This window comes from Mirounga leonina, unplaced genomic scaffold (assembly GCF_011800145.1).
Source record: "Mirounga leonina isolate KUSES-001 unplaced genomic scaffold, KU_Mleo_1.0 Mir_166, whole genome shotgun sequence".
Lineage (NCBI taxonomy): Eukaryota > Metazoa > Chordata > Mammalia > Carnivora > Phocidae > Mirounga > Mirounga leonina.
The window spans coordinates 27,384,834-27,399,305 of record NW_023270418.1 but is presented as its reverse complement, the minus strand read 5'-3'; the positions used below and the strand labels follow the sequence as shown (position 1 = coordinate 27,399,305).

The following is a 14,472-nucleotide window of genomic DNA, read 5'->3' as shown; positions in this document are numbered from 1 at the left end:
ATATATATATATATATATATATATATATATATATATATATATATATAAAATGAGTGTGTGTGTGTGTGTGTGTGTGTGCTCTGGAGAGGCAACAATTAGTTGAGAAGAGGGTGAAAGAATTTTTGCACATATGGTAAACAAGGAGCTAAGAGTAGCCCATGGGTATGAACTTATGGACATTATGAATGACTCAGTTTAGTATCAAGAGAAAGGAATTCATTTATAAATGTGAAACATAAGCACTTCAGCAGTAGATAAATCAGGAACCAGATATATCAGAAGGAGCTTTAACATCAAACTGCCACCTTGAAAAGATAGCCATTAATATCACTGGGGGATAGGAGGAGCCACAACGGAAGTGAGGGTTTCTGCCATCTTCCCTACACATCTGACCACCATCCCGCCTCAGCCTTAACAGCAGCAGCGGGAGCACCAATAACACCATTATTTAGTACTTGTAGGTCTATTTCACCTTTGCTATATTTTGTCCAACCCTCATAAGAACTGATAAGGTCGTTGATATTTTTTTAAGATTGTATGTATGTATGTATTTAGAGGGAAAGCACAAGAAGTGGGAGGGGCAAAGGGAGAGGGAGAGAGAGAATCTCAAGCAGACTCTGAGCTGAGCATGGAGCCTGATGTGGGGCTCAATCTCAGGACCCTGAGATCTTGACCTGAGCTGAAATCAAGAGTAGGTTACTTAACTGAGTGAGCCACCCAGGTGCCTGGAAGTCATTGATATTATCACACCTATTTTATAGATGAGGAAAAACAGGTCAGGGAGATTAAGTAACTTGTTCAAGTTCACATGGGTACTGATTTACAGTATCAGAATTTAAAGCCAGATCTGTGAGATTCCAAAGCCTTATTTTTCACTTCTCTGTTTTATAGTTTCTCACCATCCTTTGAAGAACAAATGTTGATATTGCTCTCAAAGTCCCCAGTCCACACCATCATTTCTGTATCGGGGCATGTTGGAATCTCAGAAGCTGACTGAAATAAAATCTCTGAGGCTTGACCCTCCTACCTCAAATGTAGTAAAAATGTATCTTGATGATAATGATGGATTTTTATTTGAGTTTTCACAATACTGATGTTGGCTAAAGTCAGGAAGTGTTTTTCTGCAGTGAAAAAAATCTGACTCATTTTCTTTTTCAGTGGATGGTTGGGAGTTGGGTTTAGAGAGAATACATAAAACAGGAATTCTTCTACTTGGCTTCTTTAAACCTTATAAATCAGTGGAGTAGGTGGGTAAGAAGAAAGAGCACTGATTCTGGGAACAACTTTGCAGTGGTGATCACAGAAGTTATGAAACCAAGAATGTCTAAAGAAGTGTATTTTTCCTTCCATATCCAAACATACTAATGGAGTTTATAATTAGAACAGAAAAAACTGAGTCAAATATTCAAGTTTCTCATGATTGGTGTCCTAAGAGAGTAGGATTATATTTTGCAGTCTCCCATCCTCCTGAGTTCTTGGATGAAGCTCTGACTCACTGGAGATTTAAGCTTGAATTTCCTTGCTCTCAGACTTATTTTCATCAGGAGGCATTCCTGATGAATGAGAATTGGAAGGAAAGGAAATCACCTGGAAAATAAAACAACAATGTCCAAGAATAGGATCATCCCCTCCCTCCCCTTCCATCCCTTCCTTAATCATCATGATCATCGCCAATAACATGTGATTGCTGATTATTACTGTGAAGTTTTATGTACATGGTCCTCACAACAAACGTCAGAAGAGAATGAAAATGTTTTCATCTTATAGTTGAGTTACCTAAAATCTGGAAAGAATTAATAATTTTTTCCTGGCTAGACAACTAGAAACTGACAAGTTACAAGGAAATAATTGAACTTAATTATATCTGTATAAAAATATACTAAATGTTATTATAATATTCATTATATTGTAGTAGTTGTATTATTATTGATATTTTAATTTATTGATTATGATACTAATTATATTACTATAACATTATACTATGATGTTATACATGTATTGAATATTACATTAAATACACTGTTTCCTCATTTTCCAGCCTTCATTCCATCCCTCATGTTCATACCATCTCCAACTCCAGGAACCCCACAAATCATTACTGCATAAATGTGTCTTTCTAATTCTGGGACTCAGAGAGAACCTCAAACCTTAGCAGACTATGTGAATTATTAGTCATGGAAATAAACCCACCTTATTCGAATTACATGAGCTTTCTATGAAACACATGGCTGAGACAGAGATGCTTATGCATAATTCCAGCAAGGTAAGGATCAGCATTAGGGACATCAGGCCCTAGGGGATATGATGCCTCATATCAAACCCAGTACAAACATCCAGAGGGAAAAAAATGTCATCAGGAAACCAAATATAACACCTCCCACCCTTAAAACAGAACAAAGTGAACCATAGATTAGGTTTAAGACACAGACACACACCAACACTATAAGAGACACTTTGTCACCCTAAGAACATGGAAATATTTTCCCTGGAGAGACACACTGCATTTCTTTATCAACCCACGTGAAGTAGTCATGGGTGAAGAAACCATAAAGGTAAAATGTAAATAGAGGTAAAATGCTGATATTCTCGCTAACATTTACTAATTTGAGTCATAGCAAACTAGGGAGACGAGTAGGAAGTTCAGGAAAATAGACAAAAATGACCCCTCCACCATTTCATTAACGGAACTTCATTAGAGGGTTTGTGCATTTACATCATTGCTAGAAACTAAACACTAAACTGAAATATTAAACACAAAATTACTTGATTAGCAATTCTTCTATTATCACTGGGACACCTTGAAGAAGCAAATACAAAATTGCTCCAGAGGGAAAATACTATGAAATCCACAGGAAAAAAAAAAAAATCAGATCCATATAAATATAAACTTAGATAATTAAAAATACAATTTTAGAAAAAAATGAGGCACAAACTCTATGCAGCACACAGGAGGACTGGGAGTCAGTCAGTAAAAATAGGTCATCATGGAGAAAATAGGCAAATTTGAAGGGAAATCTTAATTCTAAGTGGACCTCAGAAGAGAGAGATTATCTCACACAAACAACAAAATCATTTGAAAAGGTTATTCTTAAGGAACTTCCCTTTAAAAATAAAATACCCCCCAGAATTCAAAAGCGAGTCATGATTTGAAAATCCCAGACCACAGAGAACACTGCAAATCTCCCAAGTCAGTTTTATTAAGGAAGATGTGAAAGAAATTTTTTTTTTCGATTTAATCTCTCTGGAGAGTGTAATAGTAGTAATAAATATTAATAATATAACACAAGGTGCACTGCTTTAACTGTTCATCAAATGTTAACTTGTTTAATCCTTACACCAACTCTGTGAGACTGATACTATTACCATCCTCATTTGAAAGGTGAGCAAATTCAAGCACAGAAAGATTGTCTAACTTGACTTTCATTACAGAGCTAATGAGTGGCAAAGCCCAGCTTCAAATCAAGGTCGCAGGATACCTGATATATTATTCTTCTGTACATTTTAGATTGTTTGAAATATTTTCTAATTAAACACAAATTTTGAAAACATACGTTTGAAAAGATGCCCATGAAAATGCATAAGTCCTGTGACTGTGAAGACTCACAACTCCTGAAAGACAGCTTATTAACTGCTAAATTTATGGAGAGAAGAACAAATCCAGCTAGAGCCACAGCAACGCTGGTAATACTCATTTCAAAAGTTTTTTGCACCTAAAAATAGAATAGGAATTTTCATTTAATATAGGAAGCACATCCTTCCTTCCTTTGGTGGTGATTCATTTAAATAAGTATCAATTTAAGGTTGTTCACACACCCAGCATCATCCTAGACGCTGGGCACACATCAATGAACAAACAAAGATCCATACCCTCATGGAGCTTACACTCTAGTGGCAGGGACAAAGAAAACAATTAAGCATACAAATAGGTAAATTACATAGTACTTTTTAAAGGGGTTAAGTATTGCAGGCAAATGGAGTGGAGTGAGGAGGACCTGGACATCCAGCAAGGAGTGGAGATGGTGGTATTAATAGGAATGTTGCCCAGGAAGAGGCAGTGAGGAGCCGAGTGGGATACGCAAGAGGATAACTGGAGGAGAGTCCTTGCGGGCAAGGAAACAGCTCAGAGTCCTCCAGCCAGAGTGTTGCAGGCATGTTTGGGGGAAGCAAGAGGACAAGGTGGATGGTTAGAGGGGAGTGGCCAAAGTCAACAATATGAGGAACTGAAGCTGGAGAGAAAGAGGAGAGCTGGATCACACCAGGCCCTGCAGGTCTCGAAAAGAACTTTGGTTCTTCCTCTGAGGAAAACATAGAGCCACTGGATGACTTTGAGCAAAGGGGCAACACAGTTAGATGAATGTACCAAAGGGAACACTGGTGTCTCAAGAGGCTGGTTTAGAGAGGGCCGAGGGTAGAAGCAAGGAGCCCAATTAAGGAAGATGGTGGTGGACTAGAGGAGAAACAGTCAAACTTGGACTGAGCTTGAGCATAGGGCCAATAGGATTTGTTGACAGATTGGATTCAAGATTGTCAAAGAATGAAAAATTGGGGGTAATTCTCAGGTTTTTGGCCTGGGAATCTGGAAGGAGGGAGTTCTCATCAGTGGACATGGAGAGGACAGTGGAGGGGGAAGACTTGAGGAAGATTAGGAGTAGAGTTTTGGGGCTTTTAGAACCCTTAGTGGAAGCAATGAGATCCACCAGCCTGTTGCCCAGGAGGGAGATCGAGGCTGGAAGTATTTATTCACAGTTGTAGGCATACAGATGTCACTTGAAGGTATGAGCATGGATGAGGTCACAAAAGGAATGAGTAGGACAGGTGACAAAGGATTGAGCTCTGGGGCACCCCAGCCTTCAAAGGTCAGAGAGAAGCAAAAGAACTAGGAAAGGACATTGAGAAGGAGACACTGAAAAGACAGGAGGAAAACCAGCTAATCAAAGTGTTCGAGAGGCCAAGTGAAGAAATTAGTGGAAGGAGGAGTGGCCAACTATGTGCTAAATGCTGCTCATGAGTCAAGTTAGATAAGGACTGGGAATTGATCTTTGTGTTGTCAGCATAGAAGTCTGCAGTAACCTTAAGGAGAATGATTATGGAGATGGGCTAGGGAAGAAAATAAACCCTTACTGGAATGGGTTTAGTTGAAACTGTGCAGATCTGAATTGGAGACAGTACAGATAATCCATTTAAAGAGTTTAGCTACAGAAGGAAAAGCAAATTGTGCACATAGCTATCAGAAGACAAGAAGGTCAAAATATTTTTTTTTCTGTTTAGAGCAGTAACTGGATGTTTATAGGCTGATTAAAAAGATCTAGCAGAAAGACATTTGGAGTGGTACATTTGGGTGGGGAAAAAAAAAAACAACAGAATGGACTCTAGTATTCAAGTTAGGGATACTGGCTTTGAAGAAAATCATAGAGAGGTCACCTGCCGTAAGAGGTTAGGATGAAAAGAGAAATGGTACAGATCTGGTCCACAGAGTGGATATTAGAGTGGGGGTCTAAACGTTCTTCTCTAATGATTTGAGTTTCTCAGAATAGGAAGCAAGAGAATAATAGAGAATAAAGGTGAGAGAAAAGGGTTGGTGTTTGAGGTGGCCATCCAGGGAGGGGGCAGAGTGAATGAGCTAGGGAAGTTGTGTAGCTGGGCAGATGATTCAGATAGAACACATAACAAGGGCGTAGTAAAGGGTTTAATGAATCACTAAAGGAATAGAACTTTTGGCTTTCAGTTGTAGAATTAGTGGTGGAAAGTGTATGCTCAAAGTAATCAGAATTGGTCAAGTTTCACTACACAAAAAAATCAAGAAGCCTTTTTCTGAGCTTCAGATTCATCAAATATTCAAGGTAACCATTCCAATAATCATTCGAATCTCTATGATTTTCTGATAATTTAACATCTGAACGCCTTAAGAAAAGAGAATTTTCTTGTGCATTACATGAGACGCAGTGTCTCCGTTGGATTCACCAACCTCTACTCTCCTGCTATTAACGAATAACTTATTTCTAGTCCTATGATCAAAGGAAGACAAGAAGAACTGCCACTTACCAACACTCTTGTGGGTTTTCTCCCAGCTGCAACACATAAGGATCCTGAAACAATGAACTGTTTGAGCACAGGAAATGAAACAGATAAGAAAATAGTAAGTCTCAACTATTTTTTCTTTGTACTCCTTCAATTAGTAGCTATCTAGCAATGGTTGCACAAAGTTTCTTTTTTAAATTCACATTCTACCACATGGAATTATACTTGATGTCGTTCATCATGTTATAGCAATACAATTTTAAATTAGTTAAAATTTTGAGCAAATATATAATATTTTCATTATGTTTTATGTCTGGCTTTTTATAGGTTATATGAGTGTACATACTTTAAAAATATAATAAATACATATATTTAATGTAACATAATTATCTTTATGCTTCTATTTATAGTAAATGTAAATAATATTTATTTTTTTTAAAGATTTTATTTATTTATTTGACAGAGAGAGACACAGCGAGAGAGGGAACACAAGCAGGGGGAGAGGGAGAAGGAGAAGCGGGCTTCCCGCCGATCAGGGAGCCAGATGCAGGGCTCGATCCCAGGACCATGGGATCGTGACCTGAGCTGAAGGCAGACGCTTAACGACTGAGCCACCCAGGCGCCCCAATAATATTTATTTATATACACATGCATATGTAACATTATTCTCATGTTCTTACTCAGGCTTCATATAAGGGTTTGATTTATTGGATTAGATGTTCTAAAAGAACTTCTGCAAATCTGTCTATATTGATATATCCACTAATTTTTAAATGATTATTTTTGATAAGCTATTGTTTTCATGACTCTAATTTGATAAATTGAATTCTCTACAAGTTCATGGTTTTCTTAAAACTTGATTCTGTTTTATACCCCATATATCTTACAACGATTTACCAAGCCACTCCTAGGGTTTGAAGACAAAGTTGCCAAAATCGTGGAGAGCAAAAGCTTGCTACATAAATTCAATTCTTGAATTCTGATTGAACACGAAGGAACAGGTTTTGAATTCCACTTCAAATAACGAAGTGGTTATCACAAGAAACTCCAGGCTCGCTAGAGCTTCGTGGCCAAGAGCATACGCTCTGTGTCCTGATGCAGTCTTCAGCTTGTACTCATCCTATAACCTGAGGCAAAGTGTCATGCCCCTCTTTGCCTGTGTTTTTTTTTTTTTTCTGTAAAACAGAGATGTGCATATCCCCATGTTAATATCACTGACCTTATTGCTATATGGGGATAAAATGAAATAACACATGGCAAGGTCCTAGATATGAGCCCAGCATACACAAAGCACTCATATTATTAATAATAGCTAAGGTTTTTATATATATTTTTTCCTTTTAATTTCATAGTGACCCAAAGATAAGCTCCTCATATTATCTCTACTATCCTAGGAAACTGAAGGGTAAGAGCTTAAATATCCATTCTAAAGTCACACAGTCTAATAAGGATTAGTAAGAGGAGGGTTGTTGTATATATAGCAGGGCATGTATACAGAAGGAAGGGGAGGAAGACTATGGTATAGTCACAGGTCAGACCAGATAGGAAAGGCTTCGTTCCATGTCATAGATCTTAGACTTTGCTCCATCAGTTATACAGAGCCAGAGAAAAGCTTCCGGCAATGGGAATCCAACAGTCAGGTTTGAATCTTAGTCTTGAGGATGCCTTAAAGGAGTGAGCTCTGGTTCCCTGACCACTTTTTTTCAACAAACTGACCTCAGCTTTCTGAGAAAAAAATACTCTTTTCCAATTGAATAACTGAAACCCTTCATTGTTCTCTTTTCTACAACATGGAAATTTCCCATTTAGATAGTCAGGATTCACGATGCAGAAAAAATGTGTATTGCCGGTCTTCTAGAAAAAAATCCAGATTCTAACTAGGTCATCTAAACAATCATATTAACTACCTAAACATTTCAGAAATGTTAAATCTAAATTACATGTGTTATACTATATCCAGAAACTGAATATAATCTTTTGTCAAAATACGAGATCTGATTTGGGTCAAGAAATTTTGGCCAGATGATGAGCAATTTTGTTTTAAAGGACAGCTGAAGGTCAATGATTTTGAAAAAAAAAATCAAAGCTTGAATAAATCAGAGCCCAAGATTTACTATAAATTTCTTTCTTCTTCATTTGCCAATTTTGTGTTCCATTTATTATTTTCAACTAAACTTTCCCATCTTTGCTATGTCATGGTAGCATCTTTGTTCGAGACCAAACACATATAAATTCTCAAAAGTTCTAACACCAGAATCTACAAACAAAACAAGTCCTGCCTAATTAACACTTCCTACTAATCACCTTTTAAAAAGTAAACCATCAGGTAGGTGATAATCAAATAACAAAGCTAAATAAATAAATTTTAAGATCACCTAGGACCAAAGCTTATTTTATTGATTACGTTTTGACCCAGGTAGGGGAAATCAGTCTTCTGATTTCCAGACTGTAATCAGCAGGCAAATCTCTTATGTCCCAAAGCAGGCTTCTCTTGGCTACACAATACAATTCACCAATACTCAGTTTTCATTTAATTTTCTTAGTATCCATAAACATAATACCTGGGTTTAATATATGAATGCATTAACTCAATGTTTGGGACTTAAGTTGTACTCAGCAAATATGACTTCTCTTAATCAGAAGGGCACTTGGTTTTTATTTATTTATTTATTTATTTTTTATGTTAATCCCCATACATTACATCATTAGTTTTTGGTGTAGTGTTCCATGATTCATTGTTTGTGCATAACACCCAGTGCTACATGCAGAACGTGCGCTCCTTAATACCCATCAGTGGGCTAACCCATCCCCCCAACCCCCTCCCCTCTAGAACCCTGTTTCTTTTTCAGAGTCCATCGTCTCTCATGGTTCGTCTCCCTCTCCGATGTCCCCCCCTTCATTTTTCCCCTCCTGCTATCTTCTTCTATTTACTTTTTTTTTTTTTTAACATATATTGTATTACTTGTTTCAGAGGTACAGATCTGTGATTCAACAGTCTTGCACTATTCACAGGCACTTGGTTTTTAAAATATGTGTAAAGACTTACAAATCAAACCCATAGCAGGCAATCTTCAAATCACCTAAGAATGACACTATAGTAATCAAACACACTTCTAGCAGTCGTATTTAAGCAGTGAACTCTGGTCAGGGGAATATGAATACTTACAAATATAGGACCCCACAGTGGATAGGCTGTGTAGAAGACAAAGAAAAAGTGCCTGAAGAGATGGTATCTGTTTTGTAAAGAACCTAGAAAAACACCCAGGATCAGAATCATTGCTCCATTCAGGATCTGGATGGCCTGTAAGAAGGGGGGGGAGGGGTTGCAAATAATGGTTATATACTAGTGTATGTGGAGAAGAGACAATTTTAATTTTCTTCAGAAAGGAGATATCAGTGCTTGAAATGATTATAAAGTCAAGCCGGACTTACCCTGGGAGGTTTTCATCCCATGCTATCCCCACCGATCCCAGTGGCAGCCCTTCATCTCCCCCTCTCCCCCTGCTCCTGTTCATTCTCACAAACACCTTCCAGAAAGTGGCAGAGGAGTAGAGGCAACGTGGCTGGTAATATAGATGGGGTCAAATATCTTCCTAGTATACGTTAGGGCCGTAATATGATGAAGGCACTCAGACATTAAATAGCAGTTCATTCTGCCTTTCCTCAACGCAATTTTTAAATTTAAAATACGGAATGTGAGTTCATAAGAACTCAGCCTCCTGCTGTGGTGGTCAGATTGCAGTCCATTCTCCAGCGTTGATAGGATGTTTCCTACTCCCCGGGTCTAAAATAGGCCCCAGTCTTTTCTTAAAGAAGCACATTATTGACTCAGTGATGAATAACTCAGATTCTTCCTGATGGGAATAAACAAGGTTTTCCACATGATATTTAATTTCTTCCAATTATTAGAAAAATTCCAAAATTTTTCTAATTTTTACACTAAGGTTGACATACCCCAAGGGCTTGTAGTTTCTCCTTCCAGTGATTTTGCAATTCATCAATGGGCTGGTTGACAGAGTTATTTACCAACACTGATTCCGCCTGGCTTGCTGGGGGACCACCTGCTGAGGCTTTCCCAGGTCCTGCATTACCAACTTCTTGGGAGGCCATCTGGGGTTATTGACGGCTGTCACAGAAAAGAAGTCCAGAGGTTTGACATTTTCCCCTTTGCCACTAGCTAATATTTTTTTAGTGCAACAGAAGGGTTCAATTCTGTCCATACATCAAAATGACTTCACAAATGGAGCAACAATTTACATGGTTGAATTTCATTTCGTCTTGGAGTAGTAATCATCAGACTATTGTAGTAAGTCTGGGTGCCTCATTTAACTTCGAAACAGTGAAGAGTGATCCCCTTCTCATTTTTATATGCACACATACATTATTACATAGCCCCCCTGTCTCTTCAAATCAATCCTAGACAATGAGACAGATGGTTTCACTGAGCGCTGAACTCTTAGGTGAGGAAGATGACTTTGGTCATATTCCTATAATAATAATAAGTATAATTTATTGAGTACTTACTTCTACATGCCAAACGCTGTCTGGTTGCTGCAAATGTGTGAACATATTTAATGCACCCGACAGTCTATGTTGCAATATTATTCCCACTTTAAAGATGAGAATATTGAGGCATAGAGAGGTTAAACAACTTACCCAAACTTACACAGCTCATAAGGGAATTCAGCTCTACTAGAGAGATTCTACTTTAAGGTCCAACATTTTCTTTAAATCATTATGCTGTATAGTACTATATGGAAGATAACCTTCTGGGCAGCTATATAGCAGTGGATAGAGTTTACTCACCATGGAAGAGCCAAGTTTAAGTCTGAATTTGGCCACTTACTAGTTGAGTGATCTAGTAATGGGAACCTCAGTGTTCACATATGTAAATGGAAATAATTTTAATTTCATATTAACATTGGTATGAAGTCCCTAACCTAACAAACAGTTGGTAAATGTTGACTTTAACTTATACTCTGCCTTGTGTCAAAAAGTACTTAAAGTATCACATATAAGGGTCACCAAACAACCACCTCAATCATTACACCTCAAGAATAAGTATTACTAGGGTGCCTGGGTGGCTCAGTTGGTTAAGCGACTGCCTTTGGCTCAGGTCATGATCCCGGAGTCCTGGGATGGAGTCCTTCATCGGGCTCCCTGCTCAGCAGGGAGTCTGCTTCTCCCTCTGACCCTCCCCCTCTCATGCTCTCACTCTCTTTCTCTCTCTCAAATAAAATCTTTATAAAAAATACATATCACTAAAATATACACAGTATGTTCAATCTTGGACAATATAACTTCATAGTATAAAAATTGATAAAGGGAAACCTTATTTCGAATGGAGTCAGGAGGCCAAAATGGGGGGCTCTCATGCCCTACCACTCCTCCTGGTTGTAGACCCAACAGGAAGAAAAGCTCCTGACATCTTCCAAGTCAACCCTACTTTACTATCCCAGCAAGGATCAGTCCAGCCAATGAGAGACTGTTACAACTCACCCATGAAAAACTACCCTACTTCAAACTCCCAGTTTGCTGCAATGGACTTTTTGTTTATAACAGTAACTCCCAATTCCCCTCTTTCTCTCTATATAAAAAGCAGTTCCTCCTTTTTGTTTTCTGGACTTGCCTATGATTTAGTTGTAGCTTGCCTGTCCCAAATTGCAATTCTCTGCTCTTCCTGAAAAACCCATTTTTGCTAGTGAAATAACTGAGTTTGATTTTCAAGGTTAACAACAGTGTCCTCCAACACGAAGTGATTGCAAAATGCTTATCTGCTTTTACAACTGATGAGGTAGAAAGTAGGGGATTAACTACAAATCTATTACATACTGCTGAATTCTGCCAAAACTACTGGCTTTGAGTTTAGAACAGTATCTTAATTTCTACTTTTTGTTGGAAATTGTATAGCAGATCTATTTTTCTAATAATTCACTCATGTTTGTCAAAGTAAATCCATACTGCATCCTTTCAGGATAACATTTACATTTCTAGTTCTCTATCATAGGGGGTATATGACACGCTTATTTAATCACTAAGGCACAAAGAAGGTGAAAGTCAGAATACATTTTAACCTTCACTTTATCACATTGGTAATTGCTATTTTACCTCTCATCAGTTTCCTGCCAAGACTGATTTTCATGCTAACATTTAGGTACATGCTCTATTTAAACACTGATAAATGCGAAATACTTCCATGTTCAATACTATGCATGGAATCCAAGAATGAGAAAAGATCAAAAATTTTACAGCAAACTCCATTTTAATGAGTGCCTAACATAATCCTCATCAGGATGTACAATAAGAATGTTTAAATGTAGAATAATCTTCTTTACATCCCTCTTAACTATTTGGAACATCACCTTGCAAAGCTCAAACTTAAAATTTATTGGGGGGCGCCTGGGTGGCTCAGTCGGTTAAGTGTTGCCTTCGGCTCAGGTCATGATCTCAGGGTCCTGGGATCAAGCCCCGCGTGGGGCTCCCTGCTCAGCGGGGAGCATGCTTCTCCCTCTTCCCTCTACCTGCTGCTCCCCCTGCTTGTGCTCTCTGTCAAATAAATAAAAATCTTTTAAAAATAAAATAAAATTTATCCATTGGGAAATGTGTGTGTGTATATGTGTGTGTATATATATATTTAAAGATTTTATTTTTTTAAGTAATCTCCATACCCAACGTGGGGCTTGAACTCACAACCCAAAGATCAAGAGTCACATGCTCCACTGAGTGAGGCAACCAAGCACCCTGGGAAATAAGTACATATTTTAGATAAGATATCTTCTGCACTAAAATGTACGTAATGTGGGGAGCGGTGCTCCTTCATGATCAGATAGCTGCTTGCCTGTTACTTCAGCTTCATGCCTCCCCCTCCCTATCTCATAGCTCCATCCAGCCATGGTTTATTTCTTTTAATCTCCCAAGCATCAAGCTCTCAAAAGTCTCAAACCCTCCTTCTCAGTATTAATCCTGCCTTCCTGAAATGTTGCCCCTCAAGCTCCACCTAGATAATTTCTGCTCTTCTTCCAGACTGACTCTCTGCCCAGATCCACACTTCTCATGAAGCCCTCTTCAGTCCTGGCCAAGTCTGGAGGAAGCTCCCTGTTATTAAGAATGTCCTCTGCTTCCCTTTTCCTACTATTTACCCTTCTGAGCCTCAACTGACTGGATGCTCAGCTGTATCTGCTATCTTCCCAATGTGGTAACTCCAGTGCCTGGGTCCATGTCTGTCACACGCTGGACACTCAGTGAATACATGTTTAATAAATAAATAAATTTTTGGTCCAGCCTGATGGAGACATGCCTTATTGAAAATATGTTTGCAAGGATTGGAGCCTCTCATACAGAGAAACTTCTGGAGTGAGGAAATCTATTCTAACCACATCATTTAATTTGACTTTTTAAAATAACTATAAATATCAGGGAGAATTTTCAGCCTTCAGGCAAACTAAATTATGTTCACTAATTTGTTCAATTTAGCTATTAATTTTCTAAATGGGAGAAGTATAGATTTCCTGAGAACCCCAGTTAAGTTCACCCATCTGGTTTTTACTGTGTGTCAAGCATTGTTTAAGTGTTTCACTCATTTAACCAATTTATCTCTTACACATCCATATGAATAGGTGCTACTCTTACGATCCTTTCCATTTTACAGATAGGGAAGTGGAGCATCAGCAGGTTAAGTCACTTCCCAAAAAACACACAGCCAACAAGTGAGGAGATAGGGATCAGAATCTAGAGTATCAGTACTATCCCTCTGAGCTTATGCAGAAACTCACTCGCTGGATCCCACACCTCAGTTGTGTCCAGACCCTCCCATTCCCACAGCTGGCAGCCAAATTTGGAGGCAGTCCCTTGGATTTAATATATCTCCGGGGTGTGTGTGCGTGTGCATGTCCATGTCTTCCCAAAGAAATGACTATATTATAGAATTATGTCTAACGTTTTGGCACCAGGGGAACAAATTCTAAAGGGAAGCCATGCTCTTAGCTAAAGTTCCAAATCTCTGCATAGCAACCATACAGAAAACTCTGCAGACATCCTCATGGCCCACTGGGTGGCACGGCTAACAGATAATAAAAAAGGAGGCTTTCTCTGAAAAGGGAATCTACAGGGTTTACCGTGGAGACTTCAGGCCTTGGAAGACGTCTTACCTCTGAAGCTGAGCAGGAAACACTCGATAATGATTGCTGTAATGTCTTTTCTGGAAAACTGCAGCCTCTTCTGACTTGGGCTTAACGTACCTTTGCCTTGTACAAGACTTCAGAGGAGTTGGTGAAAATGTGCTGGCTGGAGAGTGCGCTAACCACGTTTGCCTCTGAGATCACTCTGATTTCACTACGCTTCCTGAAGGCTTACCCTAGATTAGGAAACCGGCAGCAGGAGTAACTGTCTTTTGGCTTTGAGACATTGCCCAGCACATTGTTGGAACAAGAAATACAAGCAGGAAATATAGGCAGA

The 14,472-nt window shown here is 38.6% G+C and overlaps 1 protein-coding gene across 1 annotated transcript; it reads right to left on the bottom strand.

The window, feature by feature from the left end:
• Positions 1-1,503: 1,503 nt before the first annotated feature.
• On the bottom strand, positions 1,504-14,228 carry LOC118016310 (membrane-spanning 4-domains subfamily A member 3-like). The gene is made up of 7 exons (XM_035013745.1): positions 14,166-14,228; positions 9,973-10,144; positions 9,185-9,319; positions 6,043-6,099; positions 3,552-3,710; positions 2,191-2,292; positions 1,504-1,587 (listed from the first exon to the last, which is right to left on the bottom strand). The coding sequence occupies exons 2-7, from the start codon at positions 10,126-10,128 to the stop codon at positions 1,504-1,506; spliced, it is 693 nt and encodes a 230-aa protein (XP_034869636.1). The 5' UTR covers positions 10,129-10,144; positions 14,166-14,228.
• Between the last annotated feature and the right edge of the window lie 244 nt (positions 14,229-14,472).